Raw genomic sequence first — 21,261 nt, forward strand, 5'->3', positions numbered from 1 at the left:
AGAGAGAGAGAGAGAGAGAGAGAGAGAGAGAGAGAGAGAGAGAGAGAGAGACTGCAAGCTGCCTTATAGGAACACTTAGCAACCAGTGGTTTTTGACGATGCTTCTTCCAACCACACCACAACTCATTTCTTAATTTTTTGCACACCTCCCACAAAATCAAGTGAAACAGGAAGTGAAGCCAGCTGCCCACCACCCACTCGGGCAAGGAAAAGAGCCAGGTACCCATCAAGGGCACACATATATCCAAAATAACACACAGCCTGCGCACACACATCCCCCACTCCATTTCTTACTGTTACAGGCCGACAGACCCTTCAGTTCTTAGAAAGCAGTCTTCAAAGATATCAGCTTCCAGTTGGGCCCTACAGCCAGCCAGGCACCAAATTCTCTATTTACCTGATTCTTTTGTTTGTTTATATACTGACACCCTGATTTCTTTCTTTCTTTCTTTCTTTCTTTATTATTTTTTTTTTTTTTTTGGTTTTACGAGACAGGGTTTCTCTGTATAGCCCTGGCTGTCCTGGAGCTCACTTTGTAGACCAGGCTGGCCTCGAACTCAGAAATCCGCCTGCCTCCGCCTCCCGAGTGCTGGGTTTAAAGGCGTGCGCCACCACGCCCAGCTGATTTCTTTATTTTTAAATTATATTTATTCATGTGCACATGTATGTATGTGTCTATATGTGTATGCATGAGAGAGAGAGACAAAGAAAGAGACAGAGACAGAGAGAGAGGTAGAGGAGGGCACACACAGAGTAAGAGAACAACGTGCTGAAGCCATTGCTCTTCTTCCACCACTCGGGTCCTAGGGATCACTCTCAGGTCATAATGCCTAGCACACAGTACATTTACCCACGGAGCCATCTTGCCTGCCTGGCCACCTTAATTTTATTCATTTTTGTTTAGTTTTTCAATGCAGGATCTCTCTGTAAAGGTCTGGCTGGCCTGGAAACTCACTATTCAGACCAGGCTGGTCTCAAACTCACAGAAATCCTCCTGCCTCCGCCTCCCAAATGCTAGGACTCAAGATGTGCACCACCACGCCGGCTACCCTAACTGTCAACCTCTTTGATGCCTTGTCTGGATTACCAAGAAGGACCCCTAAGAATATCACCCACCTTGATGTAGTGCCTTCTCCACTAGGAGGTTGTGGAGCCAGAGACTGTACATCCACACCTAAATCACACCAGAGATGATCTACCCAGGGCAGGCTGACCAGCTGCAGGCTCACTGTACCCTGCTAAGGTCAGGATACAGTTGAGTCCTGCCGAGTCCCAGAAGGTCTTGTGTTAAGGCTTGTTTTCCAGGTGGTGTTATTTGGAGGCAGGACCTAATGAGAGATGCTCAGGTCTAGGGGGACAAGATGGCTCTCCCACAAAGGCTGTAAGAAAAGGAGCATGCGTATTCTCACCTAACTCTCTCTACTTCCTGGTTGGAAATGTGATCATGTGATCCAACATGCATTCCCCCAAGATGGAGCCCTCGCCTGAACATCTCTGTGCAGGTGCTGGACCCTCCAGCCTTCAAAACTGAGTCAACCAACCTGTCTCTTAAGTGACCAGTACCAAGTATCAAAAAGCAGACTAATGTAAACTCAGAGCACCACCTTTCCCTTTCCAGGCCACAGCACCTAGGCAGCCCCTGGTGGCTTACATGGATGGGTTCCTCCGACCTGGGGACTCTCCCTTCCCCTTTGTGGATCAGCTATTTATTTCAACCCAAGCGCCATAGGTGTCCCATGGTGTTACCTGCTTTTACTTTGTTGGTACGACAAGAGAGGATTTCCCTAAGTTAAAACCGTGTGTGTGTGTGTGTGTGTGTGTGTGTGTGTGTGTGGCTGAGGAGAGCAGAGGTGAGTTATGAGCACAGCTAACAATGTCTGTCCTCCCCAAGCTCAGGCACCACTCCCCAGATACGGAGGAGGAGGGGAGGAGGAGGGAGAAGAGGAAGAGGGAGGGGAGGAAGGCAGTTTACCAATCACCCGGTGGTTGAAGTAATCAGGCAGCATCCGCTCACACACAGCAACCAGCAGCCAGAAGGCTTCCTCCTCTTTGGCATACAGCAGCAACACAGAGGTCAGGATGTTCATGGACTGCATGGAGGGCCACAAAGGGGACCGTTAGTGCCCAGACTACCTAGTGCCACACGAACATCCCCAGCATGCATGGGAAAAGCCCTGGATTTGAACTACAAACCAAAACAATCCCAAGCAACGCACAGGGGAGTTTCCCCAAGCATGATGTTATTAATGTCAGCACAAGTGGAGTGATCTTGAGTTGAATAGTTGGTCTACATCATGGTTAGCTGTAAGATGGCTTCAACCTTGGGCCAATATGGCTATTTTCTGTACATTCAGACAGCAGAGATACATATATGTACTCTGACTACCCACTGGCTCTGTTGTTACCAGAAAATTACATTTTCTATTTGCAAATGTCAGGGCTTCTGACCCAGTCTCCTACTGTTTGAATCCCTGGATTACGTGGCACTTGCTGGCTGCATCCTCCCACTTGGAAGGGCTCACAGACCTTTTTCTCCACTCGCAATTCCAACAGGAAAGTGACTGCCCCAAACACCCTTTCCTCCGTGTGCGCACTGCCACATCAACCCTATGATTGCTGCAATGGCTCCATGGTAATTAGCCCACTCCGTCTCCAATGTGCATGGCGCCTGCCCATCCTGACATCCGCCCCCAGAGCCCCCTTCCCAGCTGATCGACCCGTTTGACTGGACAGCAGTTTGGAATATTAGTTCTGGGGAAGGTGCTTGTCCAGATGGCTAGGAACAGAGCAGAAGCCCGGGGTGACCACGGCACACACAATACACAATCCTCACGGCTCCATGTGTGCCACTTCACCTGGCAGTATCCAATCCTGGGGTTCCGGTGGGCATACGCTGTCAGCACCCGCCTCAAGGCAGCAATGCCAGTTTCATTCTGGAAGGCAGGGTGCTCAGGGAGAGAGCGGTGCAGGTCCCTCTCTATCTCCTCTGTCACCAGGCAGCAGCGCCCCAGAGACTGCTCCACCAGATTCCCATAGTACCCAGGGTGCGAGGCCAAGTCCGTCACAGCATCTGAGGAGTGGAGAGCAACGTTTCACGATGATGGCTTGACAGGTGAGGGATGCGGCAATAACTGCAATAAAACATTCTGAGGCCTCCACGCTCCCCGGCAGACTGGCCCAAAAATAGGAAGAAAGAAAGAAAGTAGCTCTTTCTTTAGAAAGAAAGAAAGAATAGTGCCATCCAGAAAGGCAAATGGTCCATTCCACAAACCAGGCAGAATGCAGCTCTGTAACAAAGCACTTCCTAGGGAGCATGAGAACGGCCCTGGATTCAATCCCAAATATATACCTGAAGCAGTCGAGTTATTAATATGTGTATATCTGCACTGCCCAGATGTACACAAGCCCATGTACAATTGCCCTGTGTTAATTCAACAATAAATTGTCATGTATCTCTGACAATTTATCTCTTGTTGCAAAGAGCACAAGAAAGCACAACCCAGATTAAGGCTAGCAAAGCACTGGCAAGCAGCCCACAGCAGCCAGCAGGGACAACCCAGAGCACACTAGCCACCATCCCAAAGCCAAGGCCCAGGCTTCAACCAGGCAGGTGCTGAGAGACAAATGGCTGGTGGATGTGAGGACCTGCCCCAGAACACACACGGTGAGCTCCCAAAGGGAGAGAGAACAGAATTAGACAGCATTCTCACAAAGGTTAGGCAAGGTTTTAAGTCCTAAATAGGTATAGTAAAAACAGCCCTGCGCCTCAACTCCCCTCTGCATCGAGCAACTGTGATCCCCCAGCAGAGCGACAATCACGTCACGAGACGGTTCTCACATGTATGAGCTGGTGGCTGACAGCTGCTTGAACACTATGGTTACCCTCCTGCCAGCAGAGCAAACACTAGCACCAGCAGACAGTCCCTCATGAGCTGATGGCCTATTCATCCCTGTATACCGTGTGAAACAAAACAGCTCTACCCAAGAAGTTTTAAGGGGGGCCCAGCACGGGGTGTGTGTGTGTGTGTGTGTGTGTGTGTGTGTGTGTGTGTGTGTGACAGGTAGCTGCTGAAGACACAGGTACAGAGAGATTTTAATTCAGAACATGGCTGCTCTGACAAGAGATAATATGCAAAGACCTTTCTAGGTCTGCTTGATCTGGCTGGAATACAGACTGACAGAGGCAAGCACATCTCTAAATTCAAGGCCAGCCTGAAATAGAACAAGTTTCAGGTACAGAAAAGCTTAGGTCCAGACCTTTGATCCCTTAGGTATACACTTTTAATCCCAAACAATGAATGTAAAGTTAGTTTATGAAAGGAAGCAGCCATGTTTAAAAGTGAGAGACAAAGTGATGAGACAGAGAGAGATTTGACAGAATAGGATCTGCCCAACTCTCAGGAGAAGAGAGAAAAGAGAGGCTACTTAAGAGAGAGAGCTGGAGGAGGCGGCGGCAGTTCCATCAGGACAGTGGTACAGAGGCAGGATGAAGAGAGACCAAGCCAGACACAAGTATAGACAGAGCGAGCCAGGGAATGAGGAGGAGCCAGCAGATTAAACCAGGTTGCCAAAGTTAGTATGAGGCCAAGCAGAGCAATTCAAAAGAAGCCAAGAGAAACCAGACTGAATCAGTTTGGAGAGGAGTTAGAGCCAGAACAGCGGAGTAGACCAGCCAGCCAGAATTTAGAAAGCTAGAAAAGAGTGAGCTTATCCAGCAGCAAGTCTCAGAGGCTGAAAACCTTCTAGGCCTAGGTAAGACTGTACAGAGGCTAGAAGCTTCCAGGACTGGGCCTAGGTTAGCAGACTGAGGCAGGAAACCATGGAGAGACAATTAGAGCAGGTGAATAAGTTACTATTATACCCTGGGAAGCAGGAGGGTGGGTGCCTGCCCAGTGATGGGCCAGACATTAGTAAGAGGAGCTTGAAGGAACATGGCCAAGGTTGGCCTAGGCAGCGGCTGTACAGTTACTGCAGTGCATTAAGATGAATGGGCAGGAATCTTGGACAGGAAAGGGGCAGAACCAAATTGATGCAAGAGGGAGAAAGGAGACTATGGGGGGATAGATAATGGGAGAGATAGTGCGGTCACTAGCAAGGATGGCTATGAGGAAAGTCTGGGGAAGGGTCTAGCCTGAGTGTAGTGGTTCGAATGAGAATGGCCCCCATAAGCTCATGTATTTGAGTGCCTAGTTGGTGAACTGGTAAGGAAATATTAGGAGTGTAGCCATGTCAGAAGAGGTGTGGCCAGGTCAGAGGGGGTGTGGCCATGTTAAAAAAGGTGTGTCACTAGGGTTGGCTTTGAGGTTTCAAAAGCCTACACCAGGCCTAGTGTACTCTGTCTGTCTGTCTGTCTGTCTGTCTACAACTTGCAGATTACATGTGAGCTGAGCTGCTGCCCAGTAGCATGCTTGCCTTCCTGCTGATCTGTTCCTCACCATGATGGCCATGGAGCAAGCCAATTGAATTTATTTTGTAAGTTACCTTGGTCACAGTGTCTCCTCATAGCAACAGATCAGTAACCAAGACAGACACTCAGAAAGGGTGAACAGGGACAGAATGGTGCCCGGGCACATCCCTCAGATCCGCACCAGTCACCACAGTCGAGCAGGCTCATATGGGAAAGCAGCTCCCGGCCATGTACCCACGGCACCTGACAGGGGTTACAGTCACAGCACAGAGGGTAGGGCCCTCCTTGGCCTGGCACTTTTGCCTAGCAGGACAAAGCCATCCCTGGGTGGGGGGGGGCGGCTGACCTGCTTCCAGCCTGGGTAGGAAGCTTCTGAAGTCATTCACACCTCAGCCCACGCTTCAGTAAATATTCTTGTAAGACTCTTTTTTTTTTTTTGGTTTTTCGAGACAGGGTTTCTCTGTATAGCCCTGGCTGTCCTGGAACTCACTTTGTAGACCAGACTGGCCTCGAACTCANCCGCCTGCCTCTGCCACCCAAGTGCTGGGATTAAAGGCGTGCGCCACCACGCCCGGCCTCTTGTAAGACTCTTAAGATGGTACCCAGCAGCCAGAGAGAGAGGACTACCATCCTACCGAGGCCTGATGAGGCCCTCTCTGAGGATCCAAGTGGTATTTGAAAAGTAACCAGACAACATCTACAATCTCACCTCACTGGGTACCACATTTCCAGTGGAAAAAGGGACAATAGAAACTGCACTGAGAAATTCAGTTCAACGCTACACAGCACCAGTCAGCAAATACAGTTTTTCTGTGTTGACCCTATCTGGGCTCAAATCCAATAAAGACACTTTATATCCAGGTGGTTTCATTTCATTTCTTTTTTTTTTTTAAAGATTTTGTGTGTGGGGGGGGGGGTGGGTGGGTGGGTGTGTATGAACATGCTGTAGCTGTCTTCAGACACACCAGAAGAGGGCATCAGATCTCATTACAGGTGGTTGTGAGCCACCATGTGGTTGCTGGGATTTGAACTCAGGATCCCTTGGGCAAGCAGTCAGTACTCTAAACCACTGAGCCATCTCTCCAGCCCCTGTAGCCCAGGCTGCCTTGAACTCATATATCTGAGGCTTGCCTTTAACTTCTGATCCTCCTGTCTCTACTTCCCAAGTGCTGGGATCACAGGTGAACGTCTCAGCACCAGGAGTAGGCTTACAGTTTTGTTTGTCATTTGTGAATAAAGGGGTGAGATTGGTCCTGTTACATACCCAAGCTTGGCTAGGAACTTTCAATCCTACCTATCCCAGCATCTCCAGCACTGAGAGTACAGGCACACACCACCACATCTAATTCATGAAGCCACTGATAAGGAGAAGGTCACTGCTCTGGACCTCATACTTCCTGAGGGGGCACCGCAGCTAACCAGGGGATCCCAACTCCATGACGGTGGTTTACAGAGACAACCCTTTCATGCTGCTCACAGGAAGGCCATTCCAGAATCTATTCCAAAGACTACAAAGAGTTTGAACACACCGAAACCTACCTGAGAAAAGCAGCCACAGCCTTCCACGTAAAGACTCGGGGATCCCCATGGCCACCAACTTCCGGATCTTTTCAGTGCGGAACATGCACACGGTCCGACCGTACTCTACAAAGTGGTCGTTCCACAGACTGATTTTTATCTGCTCCCGGGACTGGAAATGGAGGTGTTTGTTAAGGTGACAAGAAGCCATAATCAGTAACAGTATAAAGAATGTCTCAGTTTATCAGGGACCAACAGGAAGAGCAGTGATAACAGTGTTCACACACGCAACATGTATGAGCCGCTGCCAGGCATAAAGAATCCAGGACAAATAACACAGAGCCCCAAGGAGCCCTGCAGAGACGTCTGTGTGAACACAGTGCACAGTTCATAACAGGAACATGTCACCAAGTACAGAGGCAGCTCAGACTGGATGGGAGAGACAGATGCAATGGGGAATTTGGGCAATGCCTCTTTGGGGCACTGACACAAAGCCAACTGCTAAAACACCACTCGACTCCAATGTCTGCAGACTGTAACAGGCACCCAGCATGCCCTGAGCTTCCTGACAGAAGGGGGGAAAACTGAAACCTGGAAAAAAAATATTTTCAATTTTTTAAAAAAAAATGTCTTTTATATAAATGTGTTTGCAGGAGTCAGAAGGGGTGTGGATTCCCTGGGACTGTAGTTAGGGGAAGTTGGGTTGGGTCTCTGTAAAAGACACAAGTGCTTTGAACCACTGAGCCACCTCTGCAAAGCGCATTCTCATTATCAGAAACGAGGGGGACATTTATTTCTCTAAAAGTCCTTTAAAACTGTTCATATGTCAGGAGTATCAGGTCTTTTATAAGATAGTAGCTACTATTTGTAATAATTACTGTCCAATAATGTGAGTAACATATTCATAAACCTACATTTTTGGTCATTCGGACAAGGAATGGCTGAACATAGTGTATACAGCAATTAAGAAGACTCAGTTTGGATTTAAAAGGCTGGTAGCTAGGAAGCTGCATGCTTGCTAGTTGTTCTTGGAGCTACCACCTGGGCCTGTGGCTGCCTGGCTGCCTGCCTGCCTGCCAGCCAGGGTCCCATTCCAGTCTATTCACCAACTATACATGACTCCTACCGCCCTATTATAAATTAAGCAACAGGGGCTGGAGAGATGGCTCAGTGGTTAAGAGCACTGACTGCTCTTCTGGAGGTTCTGAGTTTAATTCCCAGCAACCACATGGTGGCTCACAACCACCTGTAATGAGATCTGACGCCCTCTTCTGGTGTGTCTGAAGACAGCTACAGTGTACTTACTTATAATAATAAATAAATAAAATCCTTTTTTAAAAACTTAATAATTAATTAAGCAACAGGGCCTGGGGAAATGGGTCTGTGAGTAAGGAGGGCTTGTGGTACAAACATGAAGACTTGAGTTTGAATCTCCATCACCCAGGTGAAAATACAGTAATTTCAGTGTTGGGGTCCAGGGATAGGGAGGAGGCAGAGACAGGTGGATCCCAGGATTCTGCCAGTCTGGCCAAAATGCAAACTTCAGGTTCAGTGAGGAGCAAAGAAAAACCCGTGTGAAAGGCATACACAGAAGGCCTGACTAGTAACAGACTCATTGCACACCCGGAAACCTATAGGGGCAGCACCATCCTCTGGGCAGGCCTCACTCCGAGAGGAGCCAGCTCCCTACTGCCCTTCACTTGGTGCCTAGGACAAAAGAAGCGATGGCCACCCAGAGCGCACGCCGCTCCCGGGCATCTCACTCACCAGGCGGGAGTCCGGGCTCTGGCTGCCAGACTGCTGGAAGACAGCAGTCAGGGGCTCGGGGTGTGGCTTCTCCTTCTCTCTCTCTTCGATACTTTGAGAAGACACCATCTCAAGATCCCCAAACTTGTCAGTGCAGGTGCTTGTTGAGTAAAACACAGGTGAAGCCTACAAGTCAAAGAGAGGAGGCAGAGAGCACTGCGTGTCAGCTAAAAAGTGGAGCCCAACCAAGCATGCGACCAGCGACTGAATACCTAGAACCCGCTGTTACTGTCAGGTACGTGTGACAGACGGGATCCCAGGGCAAGCTGGCTAGGGAGAGTAGCCGTGTAGCACACTCTGAGTCTGACTGAGAGAGCCTGCCTCAATGATCAGGATGATTCCTGTGTACCCACATATGTCCACATACATGTATACATATATGCTCATAACACATTCACGGAAATTTAAAGATGAAAAGATGTTTCCTAATGGAAATCACGGCTAATGATGGACCAGCAAACCCAAGTACATTCTTGTATCTCTCCAGTCTTAGGATGCAAAACTCTCCCTCTTAACAGATTATAGCTACCCTGAGCATCAGCCCCAGCAACCTTGAAAAGGGGATACCTGCGCTTCAAGAATATGACAAGTGTCCCCACGGGGAGGGGTGTCCCACTGCTCCTCTAACCTGGAGGGGAAGGGGTGTCATATCAACTTCTCTAACCCAGGCAGTATGTGGAGCGTCAACCCTCCAAGGTGCAGGTGACCCCATGGGCCCTTCTGCTCCAGGCATCCCCCAACTCAGAACACCAGAGCCATCAGATGTGACATCACACTAATGAACGGCCCACCCATCTCCCCCTACACACACACACACACACACACACACACACACACGGCCTGTCTTTCCAAGCACTCCCTTTGGAGGCCATGGCCCTCCCAGAGGTCACAAGAAAAGTCATGGGATGCTGTCCCTGTAAAGGCTCCTACCATGTCATCATCACTTGGCGAGGTCTCATAGTGCACAGGGTGGTTGGCGTGGACCTGCTTCAGTCTCAGCAGCAGGCCCTCCACCAAGTTCTCTCTGTCCTTGAGCTCAATGAACTGGAAGGCCATCTTGCTGCGGATGCTCACGATGATGGGGTTGGGCAGCAGGCTCGTGTCTTCCATCTTCTCAATGCTCACTACCTGGAACAGAGATGACACACAAGTATAAGACAGGAGCCTGGCAGGTGTGTGATCATGCCCTCAGACACATCCAGGAAGAACTCCGTGCAAAGGCAGGAAAGTGGGCTGGGCAGTGTTACCTGTCAGTGCCACAAGGGGGCAGCAGCCCAAGGCGCTGTGCACAGGTTGAGTGGCTTGGCAAACAGATCACAAAGTAGCAATCTGCCCCCCCCCAAAAGAAACTCCAACCCATACTACATCATAGATGAAGCCTGGGGGAGCTGGGCTACCTGGAATAAGTCACTCATAAAAAAGATAAATACCAGGGCTGGAAAGGCGGCTCAGCAGCTAGGAGCACAAACAAGTAGGAGTGCTGAATGACTGCACTGAGGGCTTTAGTCTCAAGTTGGGAAGATGGACATCCTGGAGGTGATAGTGGGAATGGTTATGTAACAGAGTGAACATACTTGGTGCCATTGAAATGCACACCTAGCAGTGGCTAAGGGGATGAATTACGTGATGCGGGTTCTGGAGAGCTCTTATTTTTCTTTTTGAAGACAGGGTTTAGCTATGTAGCACTGGCTGGTCTGGAACTCACTGTGTGGACCAGGCTGGCCTTGAACTCATAGAAATCTGCCTGCTCCTGCCTCCCAAGAGCTGGGACCACACCTGACGTGGCTTTCTTAGTTGACTGTTTATAAAAAGAGCATGTTAATTGCATAATAACAACATGGAGATCAGAGGAGGGGAGGGGGAGGTGAACCTTCTAAATAATTAAGCAGCCAGACTCCAGCACTGTAGCTGTCTTCAGACACACACCAGAAGAGGGCATCAGATCCCATTACAGATGGTTGTGAGCCACCATATGGTTGCTGGGAATTGAACTCAGGACCTCTGGAAGAGCAGTCAGTGCTCTTAACTGCTGAGCTGTCTCTCCAGCCCCGAATTATGATATTTTACAGTAAAATACTTAACTTTACATTTTTAAGCTGAAGTTCTAGGAGTGTAGTAAGCCGAGGAAGTGGCCGTTTGGTTTCTGCAGGTGACACTTTTTATAGGTTGCTTCTCTCTCGGGGGGTGGTGGTGAGGGGTGGTGAAAGGGGAGAGCTCTCATTCCCGGCACACTCTTTAACAGTGGCTTCACCAGTGAGGAGGAGGTTGGAACGCTCTCTTTACCCAGCCCTTATAGGCAAACTCTGGGCTGTTAAAGCAACACCAGAAGAGCCACAGCCACCCCAGGAATGAGCAACTCAGGTTCTGCTCCTCAGAGAACCAGAGGGCCATCTTTAGAATAAAGTCCTGGTATGTGGCCACCCTTCCTCTGCCCTGACAGGGCGGCAGCAGCAGCAGCAGCAGCAGCAGAGTCTGTGGTTTGGATATGATTTCCACGGGACCCCAGAGGCTCACTAGTGAAGAGCATGGTCCCTGTGAAGCTGTGATAAGAGGAGGTGGGGTTGCTATGGTTGGGCCTCTGGGAACATTTCCCCCAGAAAGGACTAATACAGTTCTCAGGAGACCTCAGTCAGTTGTCAGAAAGTAGGTCACTTGGAACAGCAACAGGACTGGCCTTTGCTCTTTGTTTTACCATGTGATATCTCCAGCCACTACATCACCATTTTTTTTGATAAGGCCTCGATCAGATCTAAGCCCAAACAAAACATAACATCTTTTTTTTTTTTTTTTAAATGAGCTAACCCTCTTTTCTTTATAAGTTTATCTGGCCTTGAGTGTTTTGTGTTTGAGCAACATAAAACAGACTCAAACACTTGGGTACAAATTGCAAAGGGTGCTTCAGGAGCGCAAAGCAGGCAAGCATGGGTGAAAGATGTTAAGTCTACCTCTCTCAGGGGAAGCACAACGTTACAGCAGCCATCCTCTCTGCTGGCAAAGCAGATGTAGCTGTCAGAGGAGAATATCCGTCCAGCCGTGTGGCAGCGACTGAAGGGCGTCCAGAGGGAACAATCTGCCACAGTGTGCAGCTTCTCCTCCCTCGGCAGCCTGAAGAAAGCCCGGAAGAACTCATTCTGTGCTCTGGCCTCCAGGTCCCTGGGGAGCAATGGGGACAGAGAGAATGAACATACAAGCTCACAGAGAAAAAAATACCTCGACGCCCACTGGCCCAGCTGGACAGCAAGGGCATGCAGACTGGTAGTATTTTCCAGAGACCGAGTCATCCCTGGGCTCCAAGTTCACAGCCAACCCCTAAAGCAAGCAGAGCTTCCTGAGTCTACACAGAGATAACCCATGAGCCATGAATCAGGATGCACATCCCTGGGGGCTGGCCAGAAGACCCTGAGGTCAAAAGCGCAGGCTGCTCTTCCAGAGCACCCAGGTTCCATCCTAGTACCCTCACAGAGTCTCACACTTGTCTATAATTCTAGTTCCAGGGAAGATCCAATGCCCTCTTATGGCCCCCACAAGCACAAGGCCTATATGTGGTGCACAGACAAACGCATGCAGGCAAAGCGCCCATACACATCCATCTTTAAAGAAATAAGCATGCCTGGCTGGTTTGGTTTAACCACAAAAAATGGCATAAAAATGTAAATATCAAAAAGTCAGGTTACTTTAAGTGTGGTGGCTTGAATAGGAATGGCCCCATAGACTCGAGTGTTTGAATACTTGGCCCATAGGGAGTGGCACTATTATTAGGAGGTGTGGCCTTGTTGGAATAGGTGTGACCTTGCTGGAGCAAGTGTGTCACTGTGAGGGTGGGCTTTGAGGTCTCAGAAGCTCAGGCTACAGTCAGTGTGGACCCAGTCTCCTGCTGCTCCCTGAGGATCAAGATGCAGAACTCTCAGCTCCCTCGCCTGCACCATGTCTGTCTGCACGCCGCCATGCTTCCTGCTGTGATGATCATGGTCTAAACTTCTGGAGTCCCGAAGGATGAAATGTTTTCCTTTCTAAGAGTCATGGTGTCTGTTCCCAACAGTAAAACCCCAAGCCACTGAGTGTTGCCCAGGGTATGGGGAATCGTAGCCTTCACACGCTTTTGGTGGGCATGTGAAGTGACGTGCTTTGTGTAGGAAACCAGTCTTACTGCTTAAGGGAGACTCACCATTTACCCAGAAATTCTACTCCTGGGAATCCACAAACAAGAGACATGTAGGCCTGCTAACAACTCACATACTAACATTAACGCTAACAATAACAAAAAGTGGCCCAAATATCCACCAACTGATGAACAGCTAAATACAACGTGGCATGTCTCTTTAATTGGATAGAAAGTACTCAGCCACAACACAGGAGGAAAGGTCTTGATACACATGGCGATTTGGATGAAGCTTAAATACGCTAAGTATGGGGCCAGACACAGAGACCTCAGCCTGATTCTGGCCACACAGTAGCTGACAAATCCTTACATCATCCCAGCACAGCTAAAACATCAACAGGGCCCTGTGTAGTAAGAAGCCAGCCCCATATGAGGGTCATCACCAGCCCATCCTCTCAGGCAGGGTTTGGTCACTTCCTTCTCAGACAAAAGGTTAGGGGTAAACTCCAAACTCAAGTGACTCAAGTGGCACTGAGAAGGACTGTCTTATTTTGTGGGGGATTTAGTAAAGAAGCCTTAATGCCATAGTCGCACAGACAGACAGACAGACAGACAGCAATGGGGTGGGGGCTTTGAGGCCAGTGAGGGCCAACATGGCTGAGTAAGGGGCCCGTCTTTCTTTAGAGGAGTGGGGAGGTGCTATACCACACGACCATAGCACTGCCTGATATTTAAGCTATCTCTGGCTCCTGGCTGGCATCAGGGAAGGAGGGGCCCTGTTAGCCTGAGACTCCTGTGCATGCCAGCTGTGAGGGTAAGGAGAGCTAGAATCTAGACCTTAACAGCAGGGCCACCATGGGGCCTCCCAATCCTTCCTTCTACAGAAAGGCCAGCACACAGCAGAGCTAATACTTGGGATACACTAGCCAGCTCAGGCTAGCAGCCTCTGAAGAAGCACACGTGAGGGTGGTATTGACCCAGTAGCAGCAGACTCAAACCAGAAGGTTCTAGCTCTAGACTCCAGGCATGCCTTTATTAAACTTAGCTTCCATTCCTAAGATGTCAGGGACTTAGAAACGCAAGCAATCCTAAAAACTTAGAGGGAAAGAATTTATTACTCTCCCCACAAATCCAGAATTTATTTAGTCCAGACTAGATGTCCCTCCTAGATCAGACAAATGTGCCAAAAGCAGATTTCTCCCTCTCTCTTCTCTCAGCAACCCTCTGGAACGCTTTACAGAAGAGCTGCATCTGGGCTGACAGGCCAACTCTCACCCCATCTGCTTACTCAGGCCACACAGGATGCAGCTGTGTATCAGCAGCAGCCACAAGCTCAGACTGAGTGACAGGCTAGGCCAGCCTTCCTCACCTCGGCACTCAAGATCTCTAGCCATATCCAATATAGGACATCTGACTGATCATGCCTTGTTCCATCTGGGTTCAGAAAGGCCAAAGTGGGTCTTAGGCTGCCGGCTTGCCTCAACAGGGCATGGCTATGTCTCTGGAAAGTGCAAGGATTAGCAACTCAGGAACAAGGCTCCAAGGGCAGATGGTGCTTTTTCTCGGTGTTCCTGTCCACATGGAAGAGTTCCCTCTCAAATGTGTACTCACTCAGAACATGACCAGAATTGTCAAGGCCAGAGTTTGGGCACCTGTGGACCCAAAAGCTAAGTTCAACGTCCCACCCTGACATGCCAGTTAAGAAACAAGCAGGGGTGGTTTGAACACTGTGGTGGTTTGTATATGCTTGGCCCAGGGAGTGGCACTATTATGAGGGGAGGCCTTGTTGGAGTAGGTGTGTCACTGTGGGAGCGGGCTTTAAGACCCTCATCCTAGCTGCCTGGAAGCCAGTCTTCTGCTAGCAGCCTTCAGATGAATATGTAGAACTCTCAGCTCCTCCTGCACTATGCCTGCCTGGATGCTGCCATGTTCCTGCCTTGATAACAATGGACTGAACCTCTGAACCTGAAAGCCAGCCCCAATTAAATGTTGTCCTTGTAAGAGTTGTCTTGGTCATGGTGTCTGCTCATAGCAATGACACCCTAACTAAGACAAATAGGAACAGCCCTCAGAGAAGCAGTCAAGCCAGTTCACTTCTGCTGCCTCTGTGTAGCCACACTTCTCCACTACGATGATAATGGACTGCACCTCTGAACTGTAAGCCAGCCCCAGTTAAATGTCGTCCTTTATAAGAGTTGCAGTGGTCATGGTGTCTGCTCACAGCAATGAAACCCTGACTGAGACACAAGGGATGAGGACAAGCAGATTATTCAACAGTCCACACTGCAAAGGAGAACAGATATAAAGAGGTCCATTGACCTCCCAAGTCCATGAGCTCCCGCTTAGAGGGAGGCCTGGACAGGTAGGAGTGGCCTCGTTGACCTTGAAGCTGGAGGGAACAAGGCTGTTGCCAGCCAGATGAAGATTTCTTTTTCTTTTTTGGTTTTTTCGAGACAGGGTTTCTCTGTGTAGCCCTGGCTGTCCTGGAACTCACTTTGTAGACCAGGCTGGCCTCAAACTCAGAAATCCGCCTGCCTCTGCCTCCTGAGTGCTGGAGATTTCTATCTGCTCCAAGGCGCAGGTATAACTACCCTCACTGTGGGCGGGGCCCTCTGTCGTGTGAGAGAGAGGCTGTTCCCGGACTCCACCATAAGAAACACCACCTAATCCCTGCACCTTCAAGCTAACGCAGACAAGAGAGAAGGCACAGGACAGGCTCTTCTCCTTCATCTGCTCAGCCATGGGTCCAGGTGAGGAGTCCGCACGCTTCAGCAAAAGTGGCTTCTGAGGAAACCACCCACACTGGCTCTCAAGAGAGCAGAGCCTGGCCATGCTGCCCAGGAGAATCCCCTTAGAGCAGCCCAGGGGGCGTCTGTGGAGGTGGGAAGGTGAGGGGTAGTGGGTCTTCCCTTGAAAGATGCCTCTTTTGTGACAGCTAACATTATGTTTTAAGTTTAAATCACTGTGTTTAAGAGATCTATAAAACAAATATGTTGCTAACCCAGTGGTTTTCAACCTGTGGGTTGTGACCACCTCACACCCCCCCCATGGGGGTTGTTGAATGACACTTTCACAGTGGTCAGCTAAGGCCATTGGGAAGACACAGATATTCACATTACGATTCATAACAGTAGTAAAAGTATAGTTATGAAGTAGCAGTGAAAATGATGTTATGGTTGGTGGTGGGGGGGGGGGTCGCCACAACATGAAGGGTAGCAGCATTCAGAAGGCTGAGAACCTCTGCTCTAACTGTGACTTCACTTGCTCGAGGACAGAGAACTCCCTGGAATGTTGGGGGCTGTTCATGTGAGATAAGCCACATGTTTTCACGGCCATAAGTAAACAAGCATGGTTGCACCGGTTGTACAGGATGAGTGTTCAACCCCACATAGCTGTGTAAGCACGTCGGGTGTATGCTTGCCCCTGATTGGACACAAGAGGGAAGTACTTAGCTTTGTGGGTTTCCCTTTATAAGCTCCTAACGCTAATGTGAACTGGGCACACACACTAGGGATCCTCAGAACAGATCTGGCCAGTTATTTAATAAAGCTTGCTTCATATCTGACTCAGAATGTGTGGTCCCAGTCTTATTCTTGCCTGGTGGGGCTGATGCGTCTTCCCCTGCAGCCCTCCTGTTCCCCACTTGCTCTGATCTGACCATGGGAAGTGGGTACTCTGATGGGGCCACAGGAGGGGACCAGGAAAGTGGACTGGCTCTGTAGGATGAGGCCAAAGAGGTCTGCAGAGACAGAAGGGCAGAGGCAGGGGCTGCACTGAGGACCCAGAACCCAGCAGCTACTGGGAGAAGAGTAATTTTGACTCCCAACCTAAACACATCCCAGTAATCCACCTGCCCGGGAGACCGCAGACCAGGAGGCAGACCAGCCTCTCCAAGCTGCCCCGCCCTCCCCCTATACAAACTGGTTGGCTATCTGACCACACCCTAACTTTAGGATAAACACTTTCTGTTTGGGAATCTCAGGATCAGCTTATTCCATTACCCCTACTGCCCAGGCGGCAGCATCCTCCCTCCCCCCGCCCCTCAACCAGGGCCCACCACCAGAGCTCTGCTAAAGATATGGGGTCCAGGTCCTCTCTGCACTGGGCAGCCTGGGCCATCCCCTCCCCACTCCCACATCCCCAGTGGAAGGACCATAGGCCTGAGGTGACTAACAGAATAGGTAAACAGTTACTCAAGTAACCTAGGCCTTTGACCCTAAGGGTCACCACTGGAAAGCAGTCATCTGGGAAGGGAAGAGATCAAGATGAGATCAAGGAGAGCGCTGGGGTGTGTGGGGAGGTATTCCGGTCCCTCTCTGAGCTGGGTAGGCTGTTTTCCCAAACTTTAAAATCTGCCTGAGGCAGGGTGCCAAGGGGTCTGAGTCATTACCTGTTTACACCCACAGGCCTGGTCGCCATGACAAAAGCTCCATGGGAGCCAGCCAAGGGGCAGCAACCAGACCTTTCACTTCAGAGAAAGTCCCTAACCAGGTGGGCATGCTGCTGGAGACCAGAACCTGTATGGGTGGGTCCTGGGTCCAGCCCTGGGAACAGATGGGTCCAGCCCTGATCACAGATGGTCCAGCCTTGGACACTCACCTGCTGGCCACCCCCACATTCCTGTCCTCCCTTTTCTTCCTTCTCCTGGTGCCCAGGTAGAACTCAGGGCTGGGCGAGGAGGAGGACTTGGAGACAATTCCCGAGTCGGGACGTGAATGCCCACTGCCAACCCTGACACTTCTAAAACAGCTCTCTCCATCTTAACATAGTACAGGGTCACAGCCAGAGAATGCACTGCCCCCTGTCTGCCCACCCTATCTCTTCACAGTAACCCCCACAGGCATGCTCAGAGGCTCATCTCCTAGGAGACTCTCTGTCCAGTTGACAACACTAAAGCACACCAGGAAGGCTGGCCAGCCCCTGTGCAGCTGCAAGCTGCAAGCTGCACGCTTGTGCAATGTGACTCGGGCTTGTAGCTGAGTAAACATAGACAAGAGCAAAACTTTCCCTGGTAGCTTATGAGGACTACTTATTTAAAGACCTGCATGCCCACATCATGTTGGATTTGGGGCTCTGTCAGCATGGCTCTTTCTTTTTAAAGGATTTATTTATTTTATATATAGGAGTACACTGTAACTTCAGACACCCCAGAAGAGGGCATCAGATCCCAGTACAGATGGTTGTGAGCCACCATGTGGTTGCTGGGAACTGAACTCAGGACCTTCAGAAGAGCAGTCAGTGCTCTTAACTGCTGAGCCATCTCGCCAGCCCCAGTCAGTGCTCTTAACTGCTAAGCTATCTCCCCAGCCCATCTGTGGAGTTTTGAAGGAACTTAACACAGACTGTTTTCTGTGTAAAATGACTGGGACAAAGTATTTGCAAATTTTTGTGTTTTTTTAAAAAGGGATATTTGCATAGACCTATGGGTTGAACATCCCTAGCCTGATGTTCCACCCTCCACTCTAACACTGGATTTCAGGGCATTCACATTCTTCCCCCAGGTCTGTGTGTTCAGCCTTTGTCATGAGATAAAGCTGATCGCCAAGGAAGCTCTGGCACCTCATCGCTTCTGTCTTCAACTGAACAGAAGATGAACGAGAATATTAAAAAGGAGAACTAAAACCCCAAGAGGCAGAGACCTGGCACAGCTGGTGGATGGAGGCTTACCTAGGGTAAGCACCAGCAGGTGAGAGGACTAACTCTGAGAGGGAAGGGGGAAGCTTCAGTCCTAAGGAGCTTGTTTTGAAAGTGTGATGACCTGAGATGGATCATCAGAATCCACATAAGCAGCTGGGCATAGTGACATGCCCTTGTCACCCACAACTAGGTCCCTGAGGCTCCCTGCTGGGCATAGTGACAAGCCCTTGTCACCCACTGCTACGTCCCTGAGGCTCCCTGGCAAGCCAGCCTAGCCCTCTTGCTGAGCTCCAGAGCAGTGTGAGCCTGTCTCAGACACAAAGCTATTCCCGAAGAATGGCACACCTAAAGTCCTCTGACACACATGTGCACACACCTGCACACACATGCATGCACACGCGGGCACATCCCACGGCATGGCTGAACTTTGAAGACATTAAGTGGAATGGGTTCTCTGCAAACCACAGCTCAAGGATCCCACCTTACTAAGGGGCCCGCTCAGCTTCCCAGAGCAGTTAGTGACCAGCAGGGGGTGAATGTGGATGGCAGAATCGTTCTGCAGGTGGATGGTGGTGGCAACCGGATAGGACATGAGTGTGACAAAAGCTTTTGACCCATGCCACACTTACCAGCCAAGATCCACAAAGCCCCAAACCAATCTGGCTCAAGCACTTGTGTTGTGAGCTTCAGGTGATGATGCTGAACTTGTTTAAAGCAACAATCCAAACAACTGCCTCACAAAGTCGTCTCAAAGCCTGTCAGGTGTAGTCCAACTAAATAAACCCAAGGACTATTGGCTCTAAAGTAAAGGAATCAAAATGGTCCAGCTGCCCTGACCACCAACCCCCGCCCCAGAGTCCTCTGACTCTGACAAGAGGACTGGCTGGGTGACAGAGTACATCCCTAGCCAGCATGCACAAGGGGGAAATGTCCAGCACCATTAAAAATAAAATGTCTTAGAGATGCTGGAGAGATGGCTCAGCAGTTAAGAGCACTGGCTGTTCTTCCAGAGGTCCTGAGTTCAATTCCCAGCAACCACATGGTGGCTCACAACCATCTGTAATGGGATCTGATGCCCACTTCTGGGTTGTCTGAAGACAGTGACAGTAAGCTTATATACATAAAATAAATACATGCTTTTTTAAAAATGAAATGTCTTCATGTTCACTGATAAAGTGAATAACCAACTTGTACCACGAGGGTGCCCACACTATGTGCGGAAATATTTGAAGTAAAAGGGGACCTCCATCCAGAAAGCCACGTCTACCACTTGGAGGAGAGAAGGGATAATGACAGTCACCATTTCCACTTCTGCCTGCCTAGGTTAGCCACAGAGACGGCGCCCACCAGCTGGCTTGGTGGGTACAGACATTCTGACCACACGACTTGATTCCAGGGACCCACAAGGTGGAGGAGAGAATTAACTCTCTCAAGTTGTCCTTCGACCTCCACGCTCACGCACTCAAAAACACAACAGAAGAATGTAATAAAGAAATAAAAGACTGACTCCAGGGCTAGGGGGCCATTTGAGTGGCACCACATACATCAGGCCCTCAGTGTTTGTAGGCTCTGTATCCTTGGATTCAACAACCATCAATCAAATATTTAGAAAGACAGCCTCTCTGTACCAAATGCATACACCTTTCCTTAGTGCTCTTCTCTAAACAGTACAGTGTGACAATTATTTATATGACATGGATGCTGTATTAGGATAAGTCCTCTAGAGATCCTGCACAGCATCTGGGCTTTTTAATCAGCCATATGAAAAGGCTACAGTGTTTTATAGCAGGTTCTTGTGCAGATGTGGGTCAGATGCCCACAGAAATCCTGGAACCATTGGCCTAGGCAGATGGGGGAAAACCAGGTACCTAAGGCTGTCAAAAGCTGTGCATATGACAGATGAGGCCGGCACAGGTCCCCTGAGCAACTGAGGGTCACCTGTGCTGAAGCCCTACCTCTTGGTGATCTGGCTAGGCTCCTGTAGGTCGGGGTCGAGATCAAAGACCTCGTTGTCCAGCAGCCTCCGGAGCGTGACATCTGCCAGCTGCTCCATGATCTTAAACACCTCATCCAGGTTCAGAAACGTGGAGAAGTCTCGCTCCTTATTCTGTGTAGTGATCCTGATGGTGTCCGTGAGAAAGACATTGGAGGTTCGCTCCAGCTTCTGGATATCGACCCAGGGGATCACAAGTTTAACTGTAAGAGAGAAGGACAAATGGGCATCAACCATCAGATGGGAGCAAACTTGAATCAAGTGGCAGACAGTGCTCAAAGTTCTCTCATAGCAAAAACAGAAATGTCTTTTGGGCCAGGGCAGGGAGTCTAGTCCAGGACTGTGCGGAGGTTACTGGGGAACACACAGCCTCGTTCCAGTGGCTCCTCACCGATTTGGGTGAAGCTTCCCACGTCGCTGGCTCCCGCATGTCCCACACTTACTTATCCAGGGACCATGGTTCTGCAAGGCCAAATTAGCTATGCACACTCTCTCTCTCTCAAGAACACTTACCCAGCTGTACAGTCATTAATAAATGTCACAAAAATCATCCCTCTCTGAATCAAGTAGCTAAAAACCATCTCTACCATCTCTGTCTGATTACTTTGCAATATTGTCTTCTAGGCTCTGGTCATTTTAAAAGGTACGATCTGTGCCATCCTTGGCAAGATGTTCATTAGCTGTTTCTGTGCTTTCACACAAAGTATCTTACACACACACACAAACTTAATTGATTCACACTACCAAGTCCAGTTTATTAAGTAACTGCCTGTGAGGCTCCCAGTGTCATGGTTTGCAATG

At 49.6% G+C, this 21,261-nt stretch overlaps 1 protein-coding gene across 2 annotated transcripts in view; it reads right to left on the bottom strand.

The window, feature by feature from the left end:
* Tbc1d8 (TBC1 domain family member 8) overlaps positions 1-21,261 on the bottom strand; it is a 109,302-nt gene that overhangs the window by 12,445 nt on the left and 75,596 nt on the right. For both annotated transcript variants that reach the window (XM_029476619.1, XM_021185175.2), the window contains exons 5-11: positions 20,423-20,663; positions 11,677-11,884; positions 9,662-9,859; positions 8,693-8,857; positions 6,947-7,097; positions 2,856-3,070; positions 1,973-2,090 (exon numbers count right to left, since the gene is read on the bottom strand). In XM_029476619.1, coding sequence (XP_029332479.1) covers positions 1,973-2,090; positions 2,856-3,070; positions 6,947-7,097; positions 8,693-8,857; positions 9,662-9,859; positions 11,677-11,884; positions 20,423-20,663 — 1,296 coding nt within the window. The remainder of the gene's footprint in view (positions 1-1,972; positions 2,091-2,855; positions 3,071-6,946; positions 7,098-8,692; positions 8,858-9,661; positions 9,860-11,676; positions 11,885-20,422; positions 20,664-21,261) is intronic.

The sequence above is a fragment of the Mus caroli genome, chromosome 1 (genome assembly GCF_900094665.2).
Source record: "Mus caroli chromosome 1, CAROLI_EIJ_v1.1, whole genome shotgun sequence".
NCBI classification, from domain to species: domain Eukaryota; kingdom Metazoa; phylum Chordata; class Mammalia; order Rodentia; family Muridae; genus Mus; species Mus caroli.